The sequence below is a fragment of the Falco peregrinus genome, chromosome W (assembly GCF_023634155.1).
Source record: "Falco peregrinus isolate bFalPer1 chromosome W, bFalPer1.pri, whole genome shotgun sequence".
Classification (NCBI taxonomy): Eukaryota; Metazoa; Chordata; class Aves; order Falconiformes; family Falconidae; genus Falco; species Falco peregrinus.
Genome location: NC_073743.1, coordinates 10,511,411 through 10,538,776, shown reverse-complemented (window position 1 = coordinate 10,538,776; position 27,366 = coordinate 10,511,411). Strand labels below are relative to the sequence as shown.

The following is a 27,366-nucleotide window of genomic DNA, read 5'->3' as shown; positions in this document are numbered from 1 at the left end:
CCTCAAGGGGCAGAGAAGCTCTCTGGATCTGAGGGCAAACAAAATGTTTGAAGGTCCCACCACCCATTGCTTTTCACAGTGTGGTGCATCTCAGCAGCCTGATCTACCTACTGGTTGTTTTGATGTTCTTCAGTGGCCTCACTCTTTGGTATGTGAGCATCGACATGACGCACCTTCACAACCAGGTTCTCCACCCAGGCAGCAATATCTTGCCACAATGCAGCAGCCCAGATGGGTTTACCTCTCTGTTGCCAGTTGCTCTGCTTCCATTGCTGCAACCACCCTCACAGGGCATTTGCCACCATCCGTGAGTCAGTATAGAGGTAAAGCATTGGCCATTTTTCTCATTCAGCAATGTCTAAAGCCAGCTGGACAGCTTTCACCTCTGCAAACTGACTTGATTCACCTTCTCCTTCAGCAGTTTCTGCAACTTGTCGTAGGGGACTCCATACATCTGCCTTCCAATGCTTTCATACAATACAGCAGGACCATTAGTAAACGGGGCATATTGCTTCTCACGTTCTGGCAATTTATTATACAATGGGGCCTCTTCAGCATGTCACCTCCTCCTCTGGTGACATTCCGAAATCTTTGCCTTCTGGCCAGTCCATGATCACTTCCAAGGTTCCTGGACGATTGGGATTTCCTATCCAAGCTTGTTGTATGATTAGCATGACCCACTTACTCCATGTAGCATCAGTTGCATGATGTGTAAAGGAGACCTTCCCTTTAAACATCCTTTAAACGTTTCCTCTTGTCCTATGACTTGTTACTTGGGAAAAGAGACCTACCCCCACCTGCCTACAACCTCCTTTCAGGTAGTTGTAGAGAGCGATAAGGTCTCCCCTGAGCCTCCTTTTCTCCAGGCTAAACAGCCCCAGTTCCTTTAGCCACTTCTCATAAGACTTGTTCTCTAGACCCTTCACCAGCTTTGTTGCTCTTCTCTGGATGCACTCCAGCACCTCCTTCAATATCTTTCTTGTTGTGAGGACCCAAAACCGAACACAGTATTGGAGGTGCGGCCTCACCAGTGCCAAGAACAGGGGGATGATCGCTTCCCTAGTCCTGCTGGCCACACTATTTCTGATCCAAGCCAAGATGATATTGGCCACCTGACCACATGGGCACACTGCTGGCCAACTTGGGTAGATGGTTGTGGCGACTGAGGCACGGACTTTGCAAGGATGGTGAAGCAAAGACTTTTATTGTTAGTTAGTTACAGCTTTTATAAGTTTATACTCTGTACAGACGCTGCTAAAAGCTTTATTATTGGTCAAACTCTACTGTCCACGTGCCCAGCCGCTGTTCACTATAGGCTACTCTCTGCTGTTCACGCTGTTTCCTTATCTTCTAGAGGTGAGATCACATTCCTCCTTTGTTTCTGTCTCATCCAGGTTTCTTCTCATACTCCCTCAAAGTTATTTAAATCTTTGCTGCAGGATCACAGTTGCACATCGTCATAGCAAGGTCACAGCTGCACATTATCAATGTGAAAACAACCCACTGTCTCTGTTCTGTACAATTCCCCCTTTTTGTTTTTTCATAAGGTTGCTTTAACATGTTATGGACTGTTCATTCCTTTTTTTTCTCTCTCTTTTTTTTTCCTTTCATCACTTAATTACCAATTTTAGCCTTATTTTATGTGTACATTTGTATATTTCAATCAGGTTCACAAAATGCAAAACTTTTGTTATCAGCACATTTCATACGGAGGTCAACGCATAGGTTTATGATTACTTGTCAGAACATGCAATAAGGTATGGAAATTTTATGAAAATATTATATCAGAAACTTCTAATCAAATAAATGAGCATGAGAAATTGTGTTTAACTTGTAAATTCTGTATATAAGCTGTTAAGAAACATTTTCTTATCCTAAAAAAAAAGATAAAACCTACTTAAAAGCTCTTGAAATCTTGCACTTGGGCGAGTGTTCCACTGTGCCTCCATTCTGAAGCATGGAAGTGGAAATTGTGTAGAACAAAGTTTTACTTTAAATAATTGTTCAACTGTTATTGCTGCTTTTCAAAGAACCTGCAAGCATACAATGAAAACTTAGAACTAAACAAACAGCTGAATGGACACATTTAGATCGTTACTGGAATTAAATGTAGAAGTTAACTATAAAAGTTTCTCAAAATGTTCTGGATGCTTTGTGGTTGGTTTTTTTTTTTTAAGTAGAGAACTATACACAAACAGGGAAATAAAAATGTTGCTTTTCCTAAATGCTTCTATGCATTAGAATCTAAATGATTCTATGATTTTAATGTCTGTGTTGAACGTTGCCTCAATTTACATGGGAGGAGTACTAAGTCTGGCTTGCCCAGTTAGAATCATCAGCTCTGAAACTTTATTCTTGTTAGTCTTAAAGAATTAGAATTTTATCTCTCTTGCAAAACAAAATTTTGTTATTTTGCTTCTGTTATGGTGAATGGAATTATTTAAAACAAGTATCAGAGTCCAGTATTTATATGTTTTTTGTCAATGTATCCAGGCACCTGATAGTGTAATCTGGAAACGATTTGTTACTTAATGAAGGGAGATTTTGGAGGCTGAAATGAGATATTAGTGGGTCTTTTGTTCTACTGATTTACTGTGAGTCAGTAAAAGCTGAATGAAACATGCTGAGAACATTTCCTCCCTTGTCCTCCTGTCTTTCAGTAATAAAATGGAATCTAGCACTTTACTGATAGCACAGGGCCAGACTTTATAGTGAGATTCAGTTCCATTTTTTTCTGATTCTGAAATGTAAGTAGCTTATAACCCTGAAGTGTGGTAGGAGAAAAATGAACTTAGTTGCAAAAGCAGATATAAATCTAAAGCGTGTCAAAAATCACAAATGAAGCACTAGTCATGTTATAAGGGTCTTATTTTTTTTTCGTTCATCTTGCTAATTGTTTTTGCAAGACTTCCTAAACTTTAACTGTAGAAATATTAACATTAAAACAGCTAATGACAGAGACAATACTTTATAAATAGTCAATATAAGTTTGCTTTTACTCTTTGTAACAGAGCTCTTAATCATCGGTAAGAATTCTGAATATAATATGATGCTTTTGATGTTAAGAGCATATGAAAGCTTGTGACAGCAAGACTAATGTTACTTGTATAACCTTCATTTGTCTTTATTGTGTACATGCATAACACCACAATGCTATTTTTATTTTCTTTATAGGATCGTGGTTTCTTTAGTTACATACCATAGCTTGTGTTCTGAGAATAAATATGTAGTAAATGAGGCTTATTTCAGTAACTTTTTGGAAGAGCTAACTGAGGCAGGAAACTGCAGGAAAAGAAGGAATGGTTTTGGGAGTAAGGCTACTCTGGAGATAAAGTAATTATGCTGCTCTTACCATGATGTATAATATTGGACAAATCATATACATGAAAATTTGCCTATGCGGTGGTTGTTTTTCATTATCTGATAGCTTTCAAATTGTAGATTATGATTTGCAGAAATTCTGTGTTGTAACTGAATCCGATTATGTCTTTGTTCTAGATGTTTGATATGTTAAAAATGCTGGGCACTGAAAAGTCTGCCTTTAAGCCTTGCAAATTAGGTATCCAGTATTAGCTGGTACAATGTTGACATGAATTTCTGTGTCTTAGTTATCTGTATAAAATAAGAGTATCAGTCCTGCTTCACCTCTTGGACTGTTAGGAAGAGAAATCTATTAATGTTTGTAAAGCACTGAGCTAATTTAAGTGGCAATGAAAAGCCTATGAATAAATTAATACCTCTGTTTTCAAAAGAACTAAGGCTTGTCTAGAGTGCAGGAATTGGTGAAAAAGCAACGCGCAGGGTATGTTTGTACTGCAGTCTAGAGCTGTAATCGTAGTTTATGTAAGTTTATCTGACCAAGTTTGAAGCTGATTAGTATGGGGATAAGTTTTAGATGGATACATGGAAAATGGGGTTTAGCCCACAGGGAAAAACCTATGTAAGTCTTTGGAAACTGCTCATGTATGTGGACTCAACTCTTCTGTGATGTGGCTGCATGCGTATCAGAAGCAGGTGTTTTAAAGCTAGTTCAGACTTTTCTTTGACCTGCATTGTGCTTTAGGATTTAATACAGCAATATTCAATATTTCTTATCTGATTATCAAATTATGTCCATTTTGTGCAATGAAATGGAGGCACTTTAGGGTAAAATGGTATGAAATTAAGGACTCTGTTATGATGTGTTTATTTGGGGGGGATCAATGTAAGGTTGCATGGGGGAACCTGATTTGAGATATCTTCTAACTTTTGGGAGGTTGAATCTGAAACTTTTACCACAGTATTTAGGAACAAACTACCTAGTCATCTTTCAGTTATCCATTTCTCAGAGCTGCAGTGCTCTTAGGACTTAACACTGCAATCAAATATTTTGAGTCACTAGGGCTAGTCACTTTAGAGTTAGGGAGTGTGATGGGCTGGCCACAGCCAACAGCTAAGCACCCACCAGCTGCTCACTCACTTTCCCTGCAGTGAGATGGGGAAAGAACTGGAAGAGCAAAAGCAAGAAAAACTTGTGGGTTGAGATAAATACAGTTTAAGTGAAGGGGGGGCTGGGGTGGGAACAAATGCAAAAGCAATCACTCACCACCTCGCAAAAGCAATCACTCACCACCTCCCAAAAGCAGACTGATGTCCAGCCAGTCTCTGAGCAACAGCTACTGTGGAAAGACTGCTCCCTGTTTTTATTGCTGAACATGACATTATATGGCATGGAATATATCCATTTAGTTAATTTGGGTCAGCTACCCCAGCTGTGTCTCCTCCCAATTTCTTGCCCATCCCCAGCCTACTCGCTGGCAGGGCAGTGCGAGAAAGAGAGAAGGCCTTGACACTGTGGAAGCACTGTTCAGCAATAGCTAAAACATCAGTGTGTTATCAACACTGTTTTGGTCACAGATCCTAAACATAGTACCATACAGGCTGCTATGAAGAAAATTAACTCTGTCTCAGCCAGACTCAGTACAGGTAGGTACTGTTACGCTACTGTATTTGACAGATGGGAAACTGGAGGCTACATACTGAGATTTAAGCTGACAGTTCAAAGTAACATGGAGGACCTGAGATCTCTTCAAGGCATAGGTTGGTCTACGAAATTTTTTTGACCTTTCTTTCAGTTGGCTTCCAAGTGGTATATATAAGGTAATACTTAATCTTATGATTATGTTATTTCAGAGTTTAGGCATTAATAGTTGTCCTTTGTAACACAAGTTTTTCTTTCAGTATGTTTCTGATGAATCTTGTTCTGCTTTCAGATGTGGTGAAGAATATATCTTACCTGTGTGGTACAGAGTGCCTTAAAAAAATGGGGTTTGGAAGTGACCTGAAGTATTCTCATGATGCTTTATTAAAACTGCAAGACTGGGAACTACGACTGCTGGAAACAGTGAAGAAATTTATGGTTATGCGAGTAAAAAGTGATAAGGAGTATGCTTCCACTTTACAAAATCTTTGTAATCAAATAGATAAAGAGAGCACTTGTCAACTGGATTATATCAGCAACATGTCCAAGGTAAGAAAATCCTTAGAAATCAAGAGGGTTGGGTTTTTGTTAGTTTGGGGATTTTGTCTGCTTTTTTTGTAAGTAATGAAGTCCAGCAATTTTCTTTATTTTCCAATGACCTACTGAAATGTGTCACAATAAATATTATTCTCCTGGCTGCTTTGTGAAGTGGCTCTGTCTTATATTCTGTCTATTTTATTTAGAGGGAAATGGGAAAGATAGTATATGGAATGATAACTGGCTCAGCTCATAACAGTGTTTCTGTTTGATTCCTATTGATTCAGTCTCTTGAGAATTACTGTTGCTGAAGTGTTTGGTCCCTCAGTGGAATATGCAAAAATCAAGCTCCGGTCTTGCTTTAAGAACAATAAACTAAACCAGGATCCTGAATTTTGAACTTCAATATTTTAGGTTCCTGAGTTGTCTGCTATTTTGTTTAGCATACTCTGTTTTCAAAACGTAGTAAACTTTTCTTATAAAACAGTTAAATAGTAACTATTGTTTCTGTTATAGAATTGGTGACAGTAGTAAAAAAATGCCATTAAACCAAGACAAAGCCTAGCATTCCAACTGTTATTCACACCGTAGTATATTTTTGTGAAAACAAAGCATTAATTTAGGATGTTTCTCACAGTTGTAGATTTGTTTAAACATAATTTCATACCCAATTTGAAATAACTGTCTTGACTTTTTACGAAGGCAAGGCTGTCTTCTCCCTAAATGATTAATCATGACATTTAGAGAGGAAGTACAATGAAGGTAAAGATGACTTAAATTTCTGTATTTTACTTGTTAGTAAGCTTCATTCCTGACTTGGATTCCTTCACGACTAGAGAAAACAGTTCTGTTTTAAGGGCTTATTTAATTCTTGGCCCTTCTGCTGTAGCAGTGGTTACACAGTCGCTTCAGCGTGGCGTAAATCCTGTTCTCCTACTCTGCAGGAAAGCATTTTTTTCAGTCAGGTTAAGTTTTAGACAAAGCAGTTCATAGTTGGCTTATGGAGTTGCTGCTTGAATGCTAGCCTCTTATGTATGAGCATCACATATATATAGTATATCATGCTCATAGGAGTAGGAACATTACTCCTTGTGTATCAGTCTAGATTTATACTAGATTAAAGTGGTTGTTTGTGTGATTTGAAGTCTACACTGGTATAACTAGCCTGTTTCAATTGTCCCAAAAGTATCAACACATAGTGTTTAACATAATTCCATCCCTCCCCAGTAATTATTGTATTTTTAAATTGATGCTCTGCCTTTTTTCACATGTGGATTTTAATGATGTATTTGGGTGTATTTGGAATGCTTTTCACCCAGTCATGTTTTTCATTCACAGTTTGTTATAGGTTTTATCATCTAAGCTGTGATGATTTTGGTAAACTGATTCAGACATTTTCTGCTTAATGGCAGAAGTCAGATATCTTCTTTGGGATCCATTGGTATAGAATATATGGCATAGAAAACTCAGTTTACATAGATTTATTGATGATATGTTTAACAATTCTTGCTACTGCTGCCTCAGTAGCATTGCTCTTGTGTTAGCAAAACTGTCTTGCAGTTATTTTAGGCAGTGAAACTGAGAGTGACTTAAGGCTAGAACAATAAAGGAGCATAGATATTAGAGTATTTAACATTGCAATCTTTAAGCTGTGTGCCTAGCTCAGTCTAGCACAACTTGTGCCAGTAATATGAGTTGGGGTTTTTTTTGTGAGCATATAATAAAACATAAAAAAGCTGAAGACTTATCTTAAGAGGTATCTGTGTCATATTTTGAAAATTTGTTTCAGACATTGGCACCTAAGTTCTTTCAGGAGTTATTTTAGCTGCCCCCCCCCCCCCCCCCCCCCCCCCCATCTTCTGAGGAGGCACTATGTTCTTCAAACTGCATTCTTGATCTCTGTACATCTTTGCACAATAGCAAAAATATTCATATGCTACTGGCAAATCTTTTGTATGGGCTTGCCTTGAAGTTTCACTGTCAACTTAGATTTTAAGGTTGTTTAGCAATACATTGTCTTACTGATTTTTGGCAATTAAAATGTCTGAATTATTGTTTTGATTACTGACATCATTCTAATTTACTTTGCTATTTCATGATACCTTTTCTTGATAAGAGAGGTTTTACGGAATCAAAATCTGACCAAATATTTTTGTGGCATAAGCCCAGTATCTTACATTTCCTAACATTTGAAAAACTGCACATATATAATTGATTTTTGGTGTTACGTGACATCAGAAATAAATGCCAAAATCTCTAATCTCTTATGTTTTTTTTTATTCAAGTGTACAGCAAAAGTGAGTAATTGGAGATGTTTTTTTGAAAATGTGTCTTTTTTTTTTTTTTTTAATGAAGAGGCAGTAAACTTGGAAGGCACAGTGGCAGCATCTCCTAATGCCAGAAAAAGTGGTATTTTTAACTGCTTTTTTTCTGTGTGTATGTTTAAAAACCTTACTTGTTAAACCGAACAATATTTTATTTTGTTGCTTTTGACAGACTGTGGGTTTGGGTTTTTTTGTTTGAAAGGTAATGCTTTTCCTTTGTTGTTATCTGTCCCTTAGCTTTTTTTTTTTAATAGTTTTTTCCATTTAAAATTAAAAATGCATTTGTTGGGCTTTTCAGGATCGGTTAAAACTTTGTTTCATCGGTAATAAATCAGTCAAAGAGAAAATGCAGAACTTTTACAGTGTTCTACCTTTAGCGCTCTCATGAACTCTTCTATAACCACAAGACTAATTCCTGTAATAAAGATGTTTAATGTTGTTTTTATCATACACAAATTTGAAATATGTCTTTTGATGTCATTTGGAAAGTGTTCTGTAGTGAAAGAATTAAACAGTTTTCAGATAAAGTCAGGAAGCTTTAGGCCCTGACCTTTTAGAACATTACTTTTTAAGCAGTCTGAGGCAGCTCTGTGCCAGTCCATGGAATGTGTATGAGCTAAAGGAAATGTTAAAGATTAATAAGTATACAGGGGTTATCTGGTTTTCATTTTATTCTCTAAAATCCCATGTGACTTTTAGCATAGTCATGTAGAGAATGAAATATGTGTGATGGGTACTTCAGTCAGCAGCAAAGCACCATAAAGCTTCTCACTTGCTCCCCCCAAACCCCAGGGATGGGGGAGAGAACAAGAGCAGCAAATGCAAGAAAACTTATGGGTTTAGATAAAGATAGTTTAATAAGCAAAGGAAAGAGGAAGGAGAAAGGGGTGTGTGGGGAGGCAGGCAAGGAAGTGATGCAAAGACAGTCACTCACTACTTCCCACAAGCAGGCTGATGCCCAGCCAGTCTCTGAGCGATGACTACCTTCCCCAAAATCCCCATCCCCTCAGTTTTTTAATGCAGAGCATGATGTTATGTGGTATGGAATATCTCGGTCAATTTGGGTCAGTTTTTCTGGTTGTGTCCTCTCCCAACTTCTTGCATACTCCTGACCTACTTGCTGCGGGGGGACAGAGTGCAAAAGAGAGAAGGCCTTGATACTGTGCAAGCACTGTTCGGCAATGGCTAAAACATTGGTGCGTTATCAACACTGTTCTGGTCACAAATCAAAAACACAGCACCATATGGGCTGCTATGAAGAAAGTTAGCTTCATTCCAGCTAGACTCAGTATAATGAGATGTAAGAAAACTCCAAAGCTACCAAACAAATATGTTTTTGAAAGTTTGATGATTTAAGGTTAATTTGTATCTTTAGAAAGAACAAGATTTAAAAAACAGCATATCAGCTGCCTTCAAAAACTGGTAATTGTATTGCAAATAGCCATTCTGCAATTTCAAGTGTAGCATAGCAGTCTGTAAGTGAATTATCTCTTAGGAATCCAATACCGTTCCCATCAACAAAGTGTAACAGGATTCTTTAGGGTATGAAATACTTTCCTTTTGTCTGAACTTTAATTTCAGGTCCATGTCTACTGTATGTTTGAAATCTTTGTTCACATTGCGGTTTGTAATTTATACAAGGTTCAAAACCAATGTATATTTTGCTGTCCCAAAAACTGACTAGCAGAATGGCCAAGGAAGTTATTAAAGTAAGGGTACAGAAAGATGTTCAGTTACTGTGACAAATGAGTAATCTGTTAGCACCTTGTTTTGCCATTGATAGACTGAACACTGATGATATTAATTAACATGGAGCAGCTGATGAATAGTATCCTCATAAACAGTTATAAATCAAATTTATATTACTGTGAAATATTTAAAGGCAGAAAAGTCAGCTCAAAGAGAGGAACTGTGATTAGAAAACAAGAGAACAAAGAACATGGGGACATGATGTCAAAGGTGTTGAGGATGTAATCTAGAAAAGGCTGTACAGCTTTCATGGATGTTCAGAAGTACTAAAACACTGCTGAAATATGACCATGCAATATTATGTTTTGCTGCAATGGAGAGACAGGACGCTGCTTGATGCAAGCAAATGTCGATTTATTGTATACAATCACAAGTTTATATATGTTATAAGAGGCCGCACGCTTTAAACAGATTGGTTCTTTAAATAAACATTACATACTGGGTGATCCCTAATTGGTTAACTACAAAGGACACTTTAAGTAAGTTTTTACAGTTATCAATTAACAGCAATGTGTTACTTCTTGGCACCATCTGTTCCTCATTCTGTTATCTTTTCTCGGCCTGACTCATCCTGTCAGTTGTTATCTGTTCACATTCCTTGTCCTCCCAAAGTTTATGGCCGACAAGCTCCAACAAGTCCCCGCTTATCAGTTGGACCATACTTGGAGACATGCCACTCAGGTCTTGTCCCACAACGTTTTGCGTCTGATTTAAAGAATCAGTCACCACTATTCGAGTGAGCGGAGGTTATCTTTATTCGGCAGCGCTGGGTGCATGGGGGATCGCTCCTCCAAAGTCATGCACACCAAGGGAGCCTTTCAGCCCCCTCTTTATACAAGTCACTCATGTCTATTCATTAACTTTCTGGGAACTCATTAACATATATTGCACCTGGACGATTAGCACACTCCCATTCAAGGACCTAGTATATCTTCAAGTTAACAACATTAACATATCTCATGCCTGGACAGCTAGCACACTCCCTATGTCACCCATTCAAGGATTTAGTGCATCCTCAAGTAAACAATAAGGGTCTCCTCAGATAAACATGAGCACACTGTTCTTTAAATAAATCATATATGGCCCATTATTCATTCCCTCCTTTTCTAACAACTATTGTAAATTCTTTTACAACTATAAAAAAATCACTATGCCCTATGATCATTCTTTGACAGCACCAAACAAAACATTGAAGTAATACACATATTGGTATTCCTAAAACTATTACAATGAGTATTATAACAAAAGCATGCTTTAACCATTCCAGACTAGGTAACCACGAAGTTAATTTGTCCCATATAGCCTTAAAATTCCATGATAAGTCATTTTTAGTAATTTCACGTAAAATCTGAAACCTGTTCCATATCTTATGGATATCTGTTTCAATTTGATTACTTTGTTCTACGTATATATCCAGTAATCATTCCACCCATCAGATTGGGAACAAGTGTTTTGCCCTGGGTTTCCAGGACATGCTCCCCCTGTCTTGCTTCGAGCTTTCCAAGGACATTTATTATCACTTCAGCAGCACCAGATAGGGTCCTTCCCACTTTTCTTCCAAAGGTTTCCCTGAAAAAGTCTCTATCACCAGATTTAAAGGAATAGACTGGTTGATCTAATCCTCTGGCCCTTGTTAATTGTCTCTGGAGGGCCTTCACATATTCACACAAATATCTGTCTCCTAACTGCCTTAAATCTTCTCCGGCAAATTGTAACTGGTATGGTCTCCCATATAATATTTCAAAAGGGCTCAAATTCTCCTTTGTTCTCAGTTTAGTTTGTATTCTTAATAATACCAAGGGAAGAGATTGTGGCCAAGTTAGATTTGTCTCTTGTTCTATTTTAGCTATTTGTTGTTTGATTAAATGGTTCATTTTTTCAACCTGTCCACTTGCTTGGGGACTATAAGGAGTGTATAATTGCCAATCTATTCTTAATACTGTACTCACTTGTTGTATTATTTTGGCACAAAAGTGTGAGCCTCTATCAGAAGAGATTGTTGCCGCAACCCCAAAGCAGGGGATAACTTCATTTAACAATCCTTTCGTTACCTCTCTTGCTTTATTTGTTCGACAAGGGAAAGTTTCTGGCCAACCTGAAAACATATCAGTCGTAACTAATAAATATCGGTACCCCCCTTTTCCTGGGAGTTCGGAAAAATCAACTTGACACTGTTGTCCTGGATAATTTCCTCTACTAATGTTCCCTAGTTTTTTTCTATTTGCTGTATTGGGATTATTACGTAAACACACTTTGCATTGCTGAGTCACCTGTTTTATTACAGTATATAAGTTTTGCCCTATCAGTTTCTGATTTAGACTTTTATATAACATGTCAGCTCCCCAATGAGTCTTATTATGTTCTGTTAGGGCTGTGGTCCATATTTAATTGGATGGTACCACTATACGGCCATCTGTCAAATAAACCCACTTATTTAATTCTATCTTACCATTCATGTCCTGAATTAGCTTTAGGTCTTCTTTAGAATAGTTTGGCTCCTGATCTGTACTTACAGTTTGGATTTTACCGTCTGGTATTAAGGATAATTCCTCCTTTCCCACCTCCTCTGCTACTTGTCTGGCCTCATGGTCGACCAGGCAGTTTCCAATTTCCAAATTGGTGCCTCCTTTCTGATGTCCCTGGCAGTGCATAATAGCAACTTTATCGGGACATTTTATCGCTTTCAATAGCTTCAAGATCTCTTGAGCATGTTTTATCTGTTTCCCTTGTGCAGTCAGTAATTCTCGTTCTTTCCAAATTGGTCCGTGTGCGTGGACTACTCCAAACGCATACTTCAGTCTGTCCAAATATTTATTTTTTTCCCTTCTGCCAGTTCTAATGCCCGAGTGAGGGCAATGATTTCCGCCTTCTGAGCAGAAGTTCCTGGAGGTAAAGGTTTAGATTCGATTACCTGTTGTGAGGTTGTGATTGCATATCCTGCTTTACGCTGTCCTTGTTTCACAAAACTGTTCCTGTCTGTATACCACGAGTCATCGGCGTCCTCCAGCGGTTCCTCTTTACGGTCCGGCTGGCTAGAATATATGGCTTCTATGGTCTCAATGCAGTCATGTGTTACCGGCTTGCTCGGGGCCCCACTGAGGAAGGAAGCTGGATTTATAACATTAGTAACCATGATTTCAGCATCATCCTGTTCCACTAGTATAGCTTGGTACCTCAGAAATCTCTGAGGTGAGAGCCAATGATTTCCTTTCTGTTCCAGAACCATTGAAACAGTGTGAGAAACTAACACTGTTATCTTTTGACCTATTGTGAATTTTTGGGCTTCCTGAATATTGATGACGACTGCCGCAACAGCCCGAAGGCATCCTGGCCATCCCTTGCTTACTTCATCCAATTGCCTGGAGAAATAAGCTACTGCCCATTTATACGGACCCAGCTTCTGCGCCAGTACCCCTAAGGCTATTCCTTGTCTTTCAGAAGAGATTAGCCAAAATGGTTTTGAAAGGTCTGGTAGTCCCAAAGCAGGAGCTCTCATTAGTTCCCGTTTAAGTTGTTTAAAGGCACTTCGCGCTTCTCCGGTCCAAATTAATTTTGACTGATTTGTTTTTACTAATTCATATAACAGTTTCACCATTATCCCATAATTATATATCCAAAGTCGACACCAACCTGCCATACCCAAAAATGTTCTCAATTCCTTTACCGTCTGAGGTTCTGGAGTTTGACAAATTGCTTCTTTTCACTCAGTTCCGAGTTCACGTTGTCCTCCTGATATTTCAAGTCCCAAATAGGTCACATGTCGTTTAACCAACTGGACTTTCTGTTGGGAAACTCGATACCCACTTAATCCCAAAAAGTTAAGAAAGCTTACAGTCCATCGAACACAACTTTCTCTAGTCTCTGTAGCAATCAATAAATCATCTACATACTGTAACAGGACTCCTTCTTTGTCAGGTGATTCCCAAGTCTCAAGTTCCTTCGCCAATTGATTTCCGAAAATCGTAGGGCTGTTCTTAAACCCTTGGGGTAATACTGTCCAGGTAAGCTGTGTCTTCCTGCCTGAGTCGGGGTTTTCCCTTTCAAAGGCAAATATATTTTGACTTTCTGTAGCTAAGGTTAGGCAAAAGAAGGCATCCCTTAAATCCAGTATGGTAAACCAAACTTGATTATCTTTTAATTTAGTTAGCAAAGTATAAGGGTTTGCTACTACTGGATGTATATCTTCAGTGATTTTATTTATGGTCCTCAAATCCTGGACCAGCCTATAGCTTTTTCCATCTGCCTTTTTGATTGGCAATATGGGTGTGTTGTACTCTGATTCACATTCGACTAGTATTCCATGCTGTAGAAATCTATCAATTATCTCTTTAATCCCTTTCCTATCTTCGAGCCTCAGGGGATATTTTTTAACCTTAATGGGTTTTTCTCCTGGCTTCAGTTTAATAATTATTGGGGCTGCATTTTTAGCTTTTCCAGGAACTTTAGTAGCCCAGATTCCTGGATATACTTGGTCTATGATTTCTGAAGGTTTTTAGATTCAGTTTGCATTAATGCCAGACTCAAAACATTAATTAATTGTTCTTCTCCTATTCTTAATTCCATTTTCCCTTTTTCAAAGACAATTTCTGCTTCTAATTGTTCTAACAAATCTCGACCTAATAAGGATTTTGAGGATCCAGGTAGATATAGGAACCTATGTATCCCTATCTGTTTTCCCAATTTATATTTCAATGGTTTTAAGAAAAAGGCTTTTTCTTGTTGGCCAGTAGCTCCCATCACAGTCACAAATTCTTTATCCTCTGGTATTAGTTTTTGGTTCAGCACTGAATAAGAGGCTCCTGTATCTATCAAAACTTCCATTTCCCGCTCCGCATTCCCTAGCTTTATTTTGACCAGGGGATCTGCTAGGTTAGATTCCCCCAGTTCTTTTCATTGATCAGGGGTAATGCTGGCTATCACAGGCTGGGCTCCGCTCCGCTTAGGACACTGTCCTTTCCAGTGACCTATTTCCTTACAATAGGCACACTGATCTGATCTTAAGGGCTGCCGAAGTCCTCCCCGCCTTCCAACTCCCTGACCTCTGCCTCGAAGGGGCTCTTCCTGTTTTCTTAATGCAGCTACTGTAGCTGCAGCAATAGTTTGTCCTAATTTCTGCCTTTCATCCCCTTCTCGATTTCTAAATACTCTCCAAGCCTCTTCCACTAACTTTTCCAAATCTCTTATATCTGGTTCCTTCAATTTCTGGAGTTTCCACCTTATATCCTCGGTGGACTGTCCTAGAAACAGTGAAACCAGCTGTTGTTTGCCCCCCTCAGATGAAGGGTCTAAAGTGGTATACTTTTGCATAGCTGTTCTTAATCGGTCGAGAAAATCTGTAGGAGTTTCAGATTGTCCCTGTTTTATCGTATACAATCTTGACCAATTAACCGATTTTGGTATTGCAGTTTCTAGCAATTCTTATCCATTCTTGATATCTTTTTAACAATCGATAATCATTTTCATTATTATAATCCCAGTTAGGGTCTGCTCTTGGCACATGAACTTCTACCGTACCTGGTAGAGCTCCCATCACTGTTTGATTCTGTACCTGTGTCCGAGCAGTTTTAATTACTAGTTGTTTTTCTGTCTCAGATAACGCAGCTAGCATTATTACTATATCTTTCCATTCTGGATCTAAGTTTTTTACAATTAGCTCAAATCTTTTAGCAATTGCCTCCGGATCATCTCGGTACCCTTTTACTACTTCTTTCCAGGAATCCAGATCATTTGTTGTAAAGGGTACTTTTATTCTGGCAGGACCGTTAGTTCCCATAGCTTGCTGCAAAGGAGCTTGAATTATCGGACCTGTCCTGCTCCGAGTACGAGCAGTTACTGGAGTAAATTCCTTTTTACCTAATTCATCACTTGTCCCTTCAGCTGCCGCTTCTCTACCTGCATTGCCATTTTTGTGCGCCGGAGACAAGGGTGGGACAAAATCTTCTATCCTATTCTCCGGTTCATTCAATTTTAAACATCTTTGTCCAATACTACATGCTGAACAACATCTCTTCATTCTCCTGACACTGTCTCCCCTCTGATCCTTTTCCATTGCTAATATTAAGGGATCTTGTGGAGCTAGGTTAATACTGCACTCCTTTAGCCACTCTGGGTGGTTCCTCAAAGTAAAGAACATATCAGCATACATTACTTCATCCCATTTTTCCTCTCGCCTTAAAAATAACATTATTTGTAATAAAACATTATAATTCAGTGTCCCATTTAAAGGGCCATTTTTCTCCGTCCCCTAACTTATACAGGGGCCACCACTGATTTCAGTATTTAACCAAAGTTCTCTTATTCACGCTTCCTCCGGGTTGCACTCCTATTTCCTTCCAGTGATTTAGAACACATCCCAACGGACTCTTTCTTACTATTCCACCACTTTGTTTTCCCCCCATAATATCTCAATTGCTATCCCAGCCGCAGACCACTCTAATTTCACTTACAGCTCACTCTCTCTTATCCCAAGACGTCCAAACCTTACAGTTAGAGCATTCAATGTCTTGTCCCCACCATACATACAATAATTCTTTACACCATATACACTTTAAAACATATAAAGGTTTACATTCACCCCTCAGATGTTCAAGACAATAATCACACACCAACATTCATATTATACAAAAATGTTCGCACATTTCCAACATAAAGTGAAGTATAATATTTAATATTAATCCTATAATTATAAATCTTACATACACGGATTGACTCCAAATTATCAAACGTTTCAGTCTTCCGACTAAAACACGGATTTCCAATATTACCTTAATATTAAAACAACTACTAAAACAGAATCAAATACCAAAACAGAATCAGATTTCAAATACCAAAACAGAATCAGAGTTCAAATACTAAAACAGAATCAGAGTTCCGATATTACCTCAATATCGAAACAAATAACAGAATCGAATATCAATCCTATGTATATGGATTGACTCTGAATTACCCGAAGTTTTAGTCTTCAGACTAAAACATAAATTACCAGATCAGAATCAGATGTATGCCTGCGGTGCTAGCTACCCGGCATACGCCACCCTGCATAAGCACACAGAAATCTTATGACTTACGGACAGCTTTACAGACAGACCAGTCCCCAGAACCAGAAATATCCAGAACAAAACAGTACTGTTCTAAATATAACATTAATATAATATAATATTTGAATAAAGATAGTACCTTTGCTCTGCAAGATGGAATCCTTGTCTGCTCCTGCGGTGATCCAGATGAGACGAGGAGCCCCTCTGGGAAAATCCCCGGGGGTACCCTAGGGAGTCCCCGCTCTCAATGGGTCCCGCAGCCGAGCAGAGGAGGTCCCACCTGGGTCGCCAAATTGATTCAAAGAATCTATCACCACTATTCGAGTGGGCGGAGGTTATCTTTATTCGACAGCGCTGGGCGCATGGGGGATCGCTCCTCCAAAGTCATGCACACCAAGGGAGCCTTTCAGTCCCCTCTTTATACAAGTCACTCATGTCTATTCATTAACTTTCTCGGAACTCATTAACATATATTGCACCTGGACGATTAGCACATTCCCATTCAAGGATTTAGTATATCTTCAAGTTAACGATAAGGGTCTCCTCAAATAAACATGAGCACACTGTTCTTTAAATAAATTATATATGGCCCATTATTAAAAACTCACCTGTTGGGAGAAGGGTTCGCCGGAGTCAAGAAATTACTCAATATGAGTTATGCATCTTGCTCATCTTTATTAGTTTCTAACACTACTTATATAGACTCTATACACATGCATATTCCCAAAGCAGAAATATAATTGGTTATTAGCCTCTAAGCGCACGCTGTTCTCACACCCCTAATTATCATGACTAAAATAAGCATTCTATCCATGTAGCTATTTGCGTTACTATGCTTCAGCCTTGCGGTTTGCTACTCCCTATATTCCCATACCGCTCCCTATCTCTCTTGGCCTTGCACCTGCCTTCCCAACAGCTGTAGCTTGTTACAGCCACGGCCTTTTGGCACAAACTTTGTCTCAGGATTCAAGAATAGCTCAAGGCTACTTTCTTGTTAACTTCAGCACAGCAACTTCAGTACAATTCTAATTACAGGCCTATTCTAATACCAGGCCTGGATTGTGCAGATCTTCAGAGACTCTAAGGCCACGCTTCTGCAGCCATTCTTCTACAATTCCCCCTTTTTTCTTTTGCACAAGCCAGGCCTGGCTGGTTATGTTAAAAACTGCTCTCTTTAAACAAGAAAAAACACAGCTAAAAACTAAAAACATTACAACAATGATTATAACAAAGCGTATTCCTTCCATCAATAACATCTTTAACCAACCTGTTGTGCCCAATCCTCTCAACCATTCATCAAAGGGATTATCATCAGCAAGAATATGCTTCATGTTTCCCTGCAGTTGTGACAACTTCTTGTGCATAGATATGGAATGATCGGAAAGGTTCATACAACACATCCCTTCAAAATCCTCACAACCGTGTCCATGTGCTAATAACAAAAAATCTATTGCAGCTCTATTTTGTAACGTAGCATGCCTAACACTATCTACATCAAGCAATAACGAACTTAAAATCTGCGATGTAAGATTAAATTGTTTCTCTCCCCAGCATGCTAACCTTCGTATATTTTTAGCATTTAATGCAGCCATTGCTCCCAGCATAAATATGGAGGCTAAGACATTTGCTGTTACTGAATGTAGATTGACTCGGTCATTACACGTTTCATCAAAGGTGCGCAGTGCCCTCCGTGATCTATGAGATTGTGGAGTTATTTTCAATAAGTCTTTCATATGTGGAGCAAACAAAGTCAAACGCCCTAAATAACATGGTCCACCGACAGGATACAAAGGAATCCCTGGCCACGCTCTGTCCCCACATATCAAAAAGACTCCCGGTGGCAGCTGATAACCCCCTGATACATTTACATGGAAACCCCCAGTTTTCTATTCACCCCAAATAGGTGAACCGGTTAGATTTTGAAACCCTGTATAAAACCCCCGTTCACCTTGACGTGTTAGCCATAACTGCCACGGGTCACCAAACCAAATTACTCCAGTGCCATTCACGGGTTGAAGTGGTGATGACATGCGGGTACAGTCTGCCATACCAGTTGCAGTAACATTAACATATTCAACAGGTACAACGCTAGCCAATAGGTCTAACTCCTGCAAAGGTAAATGATGTGGCTGATTTAAATTCTCAATAACCGTCTTCTGCCACGCTGCATTACGCATAGAAGGCCAAACATATTGCCCATTTGGACTCATACATGTACCATTCTGATTGGAAGTCAGATCCACTGTTTTAACATTCCAAAACCCATCAAAGTTTTTTTCATTCTCTTGCAGGGGACTACCAATTAAACAAGTTCTAAAGGGGTTGTCATCTTGTTGCAGACTCAAACAAAAGCCTGTTACTCCCGTGATATTTGCCCATGTCACCCATATGTTTTTCCTAGGCAAGATGTCAAAAATACTTTGGCCAATGGGTCATCAAGACCGCAAACCAAGTCCACCACTTAAACATGTTTAGTCCTACAATTTCCACCTTTTTTTTTTTTTTTTTCATTCCACCCCACAAATCTGTGCTTTCACAGATTCTGATGATGTATACTGTCTCCAATCAGCATGGTATTACACTAGTCGTATGCTTTCTCTTGTTTCATGCCCGGCTACCAATCAAACACATACACTCTTTACACCATTTACATTTAAGCTTTGGCTTACAGAACCATTTTACCCCACATAGCATACATCGGCACAATACCCACGGGTTACATCCCTTGCAACACAGACAGTTTATTCTGTCTGCTCGCTCTGAGTCTTCTCTTCCGTCTTCTGATCTTGACATACAGGTCGCACAAACTTGCTAGGGACCCATCTAGGTCCTTTATCTGTGGAGATACAAAAATAACCTCTACCGATAAATAACACTGGATTAGGTCCTTCCCATATGCCTGAAGCCATATTTTTATACAGGACATTCAAACCAGGAACTGTAGTTGTTTGGTTCCCTCGTGCTGTTTGGTGATGTATAACAACAGGTGGTCCCTCTCTATCCTCCATAAGGGAGGGATAGTTTAAGGTAAACACCTTAGTCAACCCTTTAGTTCCATCTATGTCCTGCGATACTTTCTGTCTCTGAAGATAATCCTTCAGGGTATGGTTTGCCCTTTCAACAACTGCTTTCAGTTCTAAGGCTTGAAGGTTGTCCCGTGGTTCACCGGTGATCACTTGTTTCTGCCACTGATTATCGGATTGCCAAACACACGCAGCCTTCTTCATCTTTCGTCCTGCATCTGTAAACACTGTTGGCCCGTCAACTAGTCTTTTTGAGCATAATGGTCTCGCAATCCACTGATAATGTTCTAACAACTCCAGAGAGGTCCTTTTGGCCGGTTGTTGTGTACAAAACCTGTATAACCCATCAAGGCTTCCTGTATGGCTGTTGAATGTCTCAGGAGCCACTCATAACTATCACCACGGACTGGAATACTGATATCTGCTGGTTCAGTCCCACCAATTTCAACAATCCTGTCTCTTCCTTTTCTCACCAAGGCCGCTACTGCTTCAGGGCGACTTAAAATACGATGTCTGGGTTGCAATGGCAAAAACAACCACTCTAAAATGATTGCTGTATTTTCCCTCTTTTTCTTTTGCCATTTCAAAATAAGGGCAAAAGGTGAAGTGGCAACATTACAAACCAAAAAGATAACGGATGATTTGCCATTTGGCGACCACACCAGCCAGTCTGAATCTTGCAGGACACAACTTCTAGGGCAGCCCGCTGCTCTGGTGAACAAGTTTGAGGACTGTTGGCTTTCGTACCAGGATCGGAACAGTTGCAAATCATCATTAGTTGGTCTCTTTGTGTGTCATCAGGGTGTAAGGGAATTGTATAGAAAAACTCCAGTCTTTCAAGTCTATCACAACAGTTTGCCAAATCTGAGGGATCATCATAAAAGGTGGAAGAGCAGGTTGCAACACTCCCATCGCTAAAATCTGATCATTAACCTTCCATAAATCACGTCCCAGTCATGTGCATCAAGATTATTAATCAGTAGTGGACCAGCTAACGAGCTGGTCACCTGCCAATCACCCTCCAAAATAGCATCACGAATAACACCAGACCAACGCTGTAGAATTGGATCTTTTCTCGAGTTCAGCATCGGTGGGGTAGTTGGGCTGACTGGAGGAATTATAGGTATTGAAGCAGTAGGCAGGTTCATTTTAACTCGCTTTACCAGTTTTCTTAATTTATCTATTACCTCCTGTAAGGATTTCTCTGTATTGTTATCACAAGACTTTTCCCCGCCTTCCTCCTCAAACCCGTCCGATGATGTTTCAGGACCAGAAGGATACGACATCGAAGGGCACTTTTGCCCTCCCTGACGTGATTGGTGCAGCAGGACTCTCTGCCCCGCCCTCCTGGGGAGGCTCGTCTGCCTTTTCCGCATTCGGCTCAGTTACCGCAGGCTCTTGAGGAGTAACTTCCGGTTTGTCCGCTGTCTTATCTAAAAGCTCCTGCACTATTGAACACGTAGGGGTGGACATACCCTTCATAGGACGAGTATGCTCAACTCCGAAAAGTGTAGCTAAGAGTGAAGGCTTAGGTGAATCACCCTTCTGCTCCACCGGCTTTTCTACCACATTTCACCCCAACGCTTCTAAGGCTGCCGCCGCTACCTTTTTTTTTTTTTTTTTTTTTCGTGCTCAGCGAAGTAAGGTCTCCACTTCTTTTTCTTTAACGCCCTCCCCTCTCCCAAGGAGGATGCCAGTTAACAGTTTAATTGCCGCGTCTAATTCCATCGCGGTCTTCTCAGAGCTCTCCCCTTTTACAGAAAGGGTATCAGCGCGGACAAGCCCCGCCGCGATTTACTCGTCGCGGTCTTCCGTAGTGCCCCCCCCCCCCGACAGAGTGGAATTTAGCGTAGAGCCCTACCGTGATTTACTCTACACGGTCTTACCACCGTCTGGGGTGCAATCTGCAGCTCCACGCCGAACTCTGGACTCCGCTTTTCGCCAGCAGCTGGGGGGATCCGTGGCGGTGGTTGGGCGGGCGAGCGGGGGGAGCCGCGGGGCACGGCACGGCACGCTGGCGGGGCGCGGGGAACTGTGCTGGTGTAAGAAGCAATCTGGCTAGCGAAGTACAGTCACTGGGTGTCATGATTTCAGAGTCAAACACTTAATTCAGCAGGTGCTTGGCTGGTTCTGATTGCAAACCATATTGTGTAACAGTTTGTCGCAGCTGCTGCATAAACTTCCAATCAAAAGGTTTCCACACAGCGGCTGCTGTACCGTCTGGTAACGTGGTGGTCCGCACCGGACATGCAACAGCAGAAGCAGCCTGCCACTCTCCCGCCAATATAGCGTCTCGTATAACCCCAGACCAACGACTTTGGGGAGCGGCAGGCTGGAGGATAACGCCTTCCTGGGTCAGGACTTGAACATCACGACCGGCAGTAGGCAGATGGCATTCGTTCAGTTGCTGCAGCAAGCGGTTTAAGGTCCGGTCGGACGGTTTTGTTCGGAGACGGGGCATCGGGGCAGCTGAAGCTGTGGTGGGCTCATTTTCTTTATCGGACTCTGCGCTCTCATTCAGAGGCGCGCTCTTTGTACCCGCTCTAGTACCCTCTTCCTCATCTAGCAGGGGGGGCGGCTCTCGGTAGCTTTCAGGTCGGCGTGGAGCACCCGTTGCGGCGGCACCCTCCGGTGTCAGTGTCGGGTGTAATAGCTCTGTCGCAGATTTTTTAATGGGCACAATTATGCCTTTCGCAGACGGAACGCCTTGACCAAATAATCGGGTAGACTCCGACTCGGTTTCCCTACCGAGGAGGTCTGAGGCAGCCATAGCCATTTTTTTCTCTGCAACCATTGATCGTAAATGGCTCATGACCTCCCGCCAGGTTGGTCCCAAGTCCTTGGCCGACTTGCTGCCGCTAAGGATCGCATACCAAAGGGAATCCCCGATCTCTCGCCCCTCAGTCACACTAAACAGCAATTGCGGGTCTTTTAAGTGTCCTTTTTCCTTCGCCCACCTACAGAGCTCATGGAGCTTCTTTGTGCTCACGCTAGCCTCTCGCTTAGCAAGAATATCAGATAATAGCGTGAGTGCTGCCTCCCTTTCCATTATTGAGGGAAAAACGGTCTTACCGGTGCAGGTCCGCGCACGACGTCAATGCCGGATTCAGACACCTTTACTTCTTACGGACGCCTTCCTGCTTGAACTCCTCTCAGCGATTCTCAGTTTGCAAAGCCCACCATCACAATGCAAAGGCAGAGTTTTTCCAGCTTTCCCGTCATTCAGGCGCCAATTGTTGGGAGGAGGGTTTGCCGGAGTCAAGAAATTACTCAATATGAGTTATGCATCTTGCTCATCTTTATTAGTTTCTAACACTACTTACACTACTTACTCGATACACATGCATATTCCCAAAGCAAACATATAATTGGTTATTAGCCTCTAAGCACACGCTGTTCTCACACCCCTAATTATCATGACTAAAATAAGCATTCTATCCGTGTAGCTAATTGCGTTGCTATGCTTCAGCCTTGTGGTTTGCTACTTCCTATATTCCCATACCGCTCCCTATCTCCCTTGGCCTTGCACATGTCTTCCCTAACAGCTGCAGCTTGTTACAGCCACGGCCTGTTAGTACAACAAAGTTACTTGGTCTCAGGATTCAAGAATAGATCAAGGCCACTTTCTTGTTAACTTCAGCACAACTTCAGCACGATTCTGAATACAGGCCTATTCTAATTCCAGGCCTGGATTGTGCAGATCTTTAGGGATTCTATGGCCACGTTTCTGCAGCCATTCTTCTACAACAGTCTCCCGCTCTAATTTCTAATTATGCATTCCAACACTTCATAAATTGATTTTTCAATTGCTCCGTTCGTCTCTGACTGGCCCCTCGCGGGGAACACGTAAACGCAGATCGGGACTCCCCACTCGCTTCGCAGTGACACCGTGTCTCTCACACACATCACACTCTCCGGGCAGCCCTCAGTCACACAGGCATATGTTACATGGTACTGTACACTTACATACAACTCCAGGAACGCTGACGGTTCGCCTTATCACACAAAATATGCATTTCAATGAACAATTGCCATAAAACAGATTCTAATTTTTTTCTGGCCTTAAGCAGAGTGTTAAGTTTTCAGCTATTTTCCTAGAATTTCCAGATTTATTTTTTTTTTCAACATACATTTCATAACTCCAATTTTGAACATGTAACGAGACAACACATAGAACAAACAAGACACAGAGCGTGATTTCAGTTGTTACATCCTAGGAATTCCCCAAATCTTAAGACAACCTAAAGGAAGTTTTTAGCTTCCCAAATCTTAAGACAATCAAATATTCAAAACAAAGAATAAATATAAATACCTTTCATGTTGTGCAAAAGTCCTTGTCCACCTGTGTCAGAAGTCGAGGGGTAGGAGAGTCTTGCCAACAGAAGATGCAGTCGGGGGCCCTGAGGGTCCCCAGGCCCCTGGATTCCAGCACTGGTGGAGAGTTCTCCTTGCTGGCTCACCAAATTGATGCCAAAACAGCACAGAGTAACTGCTCAGAGATTAATTTTGTCTTTAAGCAGCAACCCCCACCATATACGCAATAATTCTTTACACTATATGCACTTTAAAACATATAGAGGTTTACACTCACCCCTCGGATGCTCAAGACAGTACTCACACACCCACATTCACACCTAATACAGAAATGTTCTTATATTTACAACATAAAGTAAGTACAACAATTAATATTAGTCCTGTAATTATCAATCCTATGTATACGGATTGACTCCAAATCACCAATCGTTTTTAGTCTCCAGACTAAAACACGAATTTCTGATATTACCTCAATATTGAAACAAATACTAAAACAGAAACAGAGTTCCGATATTACCTCAATATCGAAACAAATAACAGAATCGAATATCAATCCTATGTATATGGATTGGCTCCGAATTACCCGAAGTTTTAGTCTTCAGACTAAAACATAAATTACCAGATCAGAATCAGCTGTATGCCTGCGGTGCTAGCTACCCGGCATACGCCACCCTGCATAAGCACACAGAAATCTTATGACTTACGGACAGCTTTACAGACGGACCAGTCCCCAGAACCAGAAATATCCAGAACAAAACAGTACTGTTCTAAATATAATAGTAATATAATATTTACAATTAATATAATATTTGAATAAAGATAGTACCTTTGCTCTGCAAGATGGAGTCCTTGTCTGCTCCTGCGGTGATCCAGATGAGACGAGGAGCCCCTCTGGGAAAATCCCTGGGGGTACCCTAGGGAGTCCCCGCTCTCAATGGGTCCCGCAGCCGAGCAGAGGAGGTCCCACCTGGGTCACCAAATTGATTTAAAGAATCAGTCACCGCTATTCAATTGAGCGGAGGTTATCTTTATTCGACAGTGCTGGGCGCATGGGGGATCGCTCCTCCAAAGTCATGCACACCAAGGGAGCCTTTCAGCCCCCTCTTTATACAAGTCACTCATGTCTATTCATTAACTTTCTGGGAACTCATTAACATATCTCGCACCTGGACAATTAGCACATTCCCATTCAAGGATTTAGTATATCTTCAAGTTAACAATATTAACATATCTCATGCCTGGACAACTAGCACACTCCCTATGTCACCCATTCAAGGATTTAGTGCATCCTCAAGTAAACAATAAGGGTCTCCTCAGATAAACATGAGCATACCGTTCTTTAAATAAATCATATATGGCCCATTATTCAGTCTAATACTTTTTTATTAAAGAATAAATTCAAGGGATTGTTTTGCTGTAGCAGGAAGAACTTTTTTAGAAGATCTCAAGTTTAGGGTAACTTAAAATAAAATTACTAAATTGTTTTAAATTGACGCATTTCCCCCACAGTTCCTGTTCACTATAAGGTTATTTGTAAGCCAGTATAAGTAACTGCTTTTCTGCCTTTTTTTTTTTTTTAATAGTCTTGGTTGCTCATGATGCAGCAAACAGAACAGCTGAGTAAAATAATGAAGACACATGCAGAGGATCTGAATTCTGGGCCTTTGCATAGGCTTACAATGATGATCAAAGATAAGCAGCAAGTGAAGAAGAGTTATGTATGTGTTCATCAACAAATTGAAGCAGAGATGTACAAGGTATTTTATTCAACTATGTTTTATAGATTTATTATAGTTGTTTAGAAAATTAAGGATGAATTTTTTTTTTTGGTTCTGTTTTTGTGATATGGTACAAGTGATAACCTGTGATATATAGACTGTGTCTAGTTTCAATTTTCAATATTTCCTCAACATTTTCTCTCCCCTGCTAGCTGATAAGGCAGAGACTGAAAATGTTCTATATGCATTTATTTGGACAGATATGGTGGGTTGACCCCAGCCAGCAGCTAAGCACCACGCAGCCACTCACTCCCCCTGCCCCTAGTGGGATGGGGGAGAGAATAGGAAAAGCAAAAGCAAGAAAACTTGTGGGTCAAAATAAAGACCGCTTAAGTGGTGGTGGTGGAGAAACAAAGAAGTGAATGATCATCTTTGCATTACTACCTCCCACAAGTAGACTGATGCCCAGCCAGTCTCTGAGTATTGGCTGCCTCCCCCAAATACCCCTCCCTTCAGTTTTCATTGCTGAGCATCATGTTATATGGCTGGGTCAGCTGTCCTGGTTGTGTCCCCTCCTAACTTCTTGCCCACCCCTAGCCTACTTGTTGGTGGGGCAGAGTGAGAAACAGAGACGACCTTGGTGCTGTTCATACACTTGTTCAGCAATAGCTAAAACACTGGTGTGTTAACAGCACTTTTAGTCACATGGGGTATCAGGTGGGCAGATATTTGGGATGACCCGCTGTCCTGGTTTCAGAGTGTGGAGTGCCTCCGAGATGAGTGTAGGAGTGTGTGTTTTTGTTAATGAGTGCCAAGCTGGACTAGCCAGTGAGTAGATCTGTGGAGTGGGTAGGAGGGCTCAGGATACAGGCTGGGGTATAGGAGTATGATGGGTTGACCTTGGCCACCATTTCTTTCTTCTCTTGTGCTTCCCCTGCTCCAGTGTGGGGTCCCTCCAATGAGATACAGTCCTTCACTAATTGCTCTGATGTGAGTCCTTCCCACAGGCTGCAGTTCTTCAAGAACTGCTGTAGCATGGGCTCCTACCATGGGGTACAGTCCTTCAGGAACGGACTGCTCTATTATGGGTCCCCCCCAGACCACAGTTCTTGCCAAGAGCCTACTCCAGCGTGGGTTCCTCTCTGGAGGCTGCAGCTTTCTTCAGGGTATATCTGCCTGCTACAGCATGGGGTCCTCCATGGGCTGTAGTGTGGATATATGCTCTGACATGGTCTTCCATGGGCTGCAGTGGGACAGCCTGTGTCACCATGGTCTTCAGCACAGGCTGCAGGGGAATCTCTTCTCCAGTGCCTGGAGCACCTCTTCCCCTTCATTCTTCACTGACCTTGGCATCTGCAGGTTTTTCTCTCACTCCTCTCTCACAGCTGCTGTACAGTGTTTTTTACCCTTTTTAAAATATGTTATCACAGAGATGCCACCTGTGTTGCAGATTGGCTCAGCTTTGGTCAGCAATGGGTCTCTTGGATCTGGCTGGATCTGTCTCTGTCTGACTTGGGGGCAGCCACTGGTCTCTTCTCACAGAAGCTACCCATGCCATGTAAACTCAATACATGGAGGGACAGAGAGGCTCTTCCGCTCATCAAGGGATCTATGAATGCACTTGTGAATTGTGTGGTGTGTGTGCTTTCACTGGTGACCTTTAGTTCTTACTAGCCATGGAGGAGGAAGGCGACTTGGTTGTCT

The 27,366-nt window shown here is 41.0% G+C and overlaps 1 protein-coding gene across 8 annotated transcripts in view; it reads left to right on the top strand.

Annotated features, from left to right (window-relative positions):
• Positions 1-27,366, top strand: part of LOC129782582 (tyrosine-protein kinase Fer-like) — a 222,307-nt gene that overhangs the window by 14,505 nt on the left and 180,436 nt on the right. For all 8 annotated transcript variants that reach the window (XR_008745135.1, XM_055792975.1, XM_055792974.1 and 5 more), the window contains 2 exons: positions 5,253-5,509; positions 25,528-25,701. Coding sequence is in view for 7 of the 8 variants with exons in the window: in XM_055792972.1 (XP_055648947.1) it covers positions 5,253-5,509; positions 25,528-25,701 (431 nt within the window). In the remaining variant the exon portion in view is untranslated. The remainder of the gene's footprint in view (positions 1-5,252; positions 5,510-25,527; positions 25,702-27,366) is intronic.